Consider the following 792-nt stretch of genomic DNA (forward strand, 5'->3'; position numbering starts at 1 on the left):
GGGGAGGAGTTGTAGAACACCCCGTCGGCACATCCGAATAGAAGATAACGGGTTGATTATATGTATTTGCGATCACACAAGAGCCACCAGGAAGTGGATACCAATGAGAACGAGGTACGTTTGTCTGTCCTGGATGCTCCACTATCGAGAGCATTCTATTGAGGCTTATCTTGCTTTGGCTTAGTTTGGATAAATTCTTCTTGTACCATTCACAATGTAGATGTATATGTGCAGCCATCTCCTTTCGGACAGCCACAGCATCCTCGACGGGGCGCCCAAGGGATACTGCTACAGCGGCAAATGTACATAGACCCTTCGCAGGTACATTGGTTGCATTCCGAATGAAGGGGTAAAGAACCCTGGGAAGAGTCGCTACAAAATCCCATCGCTGATGTATTCGTTAGTAAGAAGTGATGCAATGATCAAAGAAAGATAAACAGCACTCACTTCCAAAGCTATATCCTCGATGTCTTTTGGGATGCAGTCGCTGTTGGGATCCTTGGTTCCTAAAGGTGCAGCAATCGATTTCCAAGGCTAGTTAATACATTTGATATGTTTGAATGAGCTAGAATGATGTGGATAGCTAATACATAATTGAGAGCTTACCTTGTTATTGTTCTTCTTGGATCTCTTGGCGTTTGGTTCCTTCTAATTAGTAAGTGAGTTGAAGGCTGTGTAATTAGTAAGAGAAATTCACATTTAAGATCCACCACAGACTGACAGTAGATGTTTGACTGATTTCGTTCTAAGTAGGAAGTAAGTGAAGAAATGAATTAGTCAAAAGAGCAAAGA

General features: G+C 42.4%; 1 protein-coding gene across 1 annotated transcript in view; it reads right to left on the reverse strand.

Moving 5' to 3' along the window:
- Positions 1–648: 648 nt before the first annotated feature.
- The window catches only part of MELLADRAFT_105775 (uncharacterized protein), a gene marked incomplete at both ends in the record, with an annotated part of 770 nt that continues 626 nt past the window's right edge, over positions 649–792 (reverse strand). Inside the window, 2 exons of the mRNA XM_007409380.1 lie at positions 649–671; positions 722–745. Coding sequence (XP_007409442.1) covers positions 649–671; positions 722–745 — 47 coding nt within the window. The remainder of the gene's footprint in view (positions 672–721; positions 746–792) is intronic.

Source organism: Melampsora larici-populina (genome assembly GCF_000204055.1).
Source record: "Melampsora larici-populina 98AG31 unplaced genomic scaffold MELLAscaffold_15, whole genome shotgun sequence".
NCBI lineage: Eukaryota > Fungi > Basidiomycota > Pucciniomycetes > Pucciniales > Melampsoraceae > Melampsora > Melampsora laricis-populina.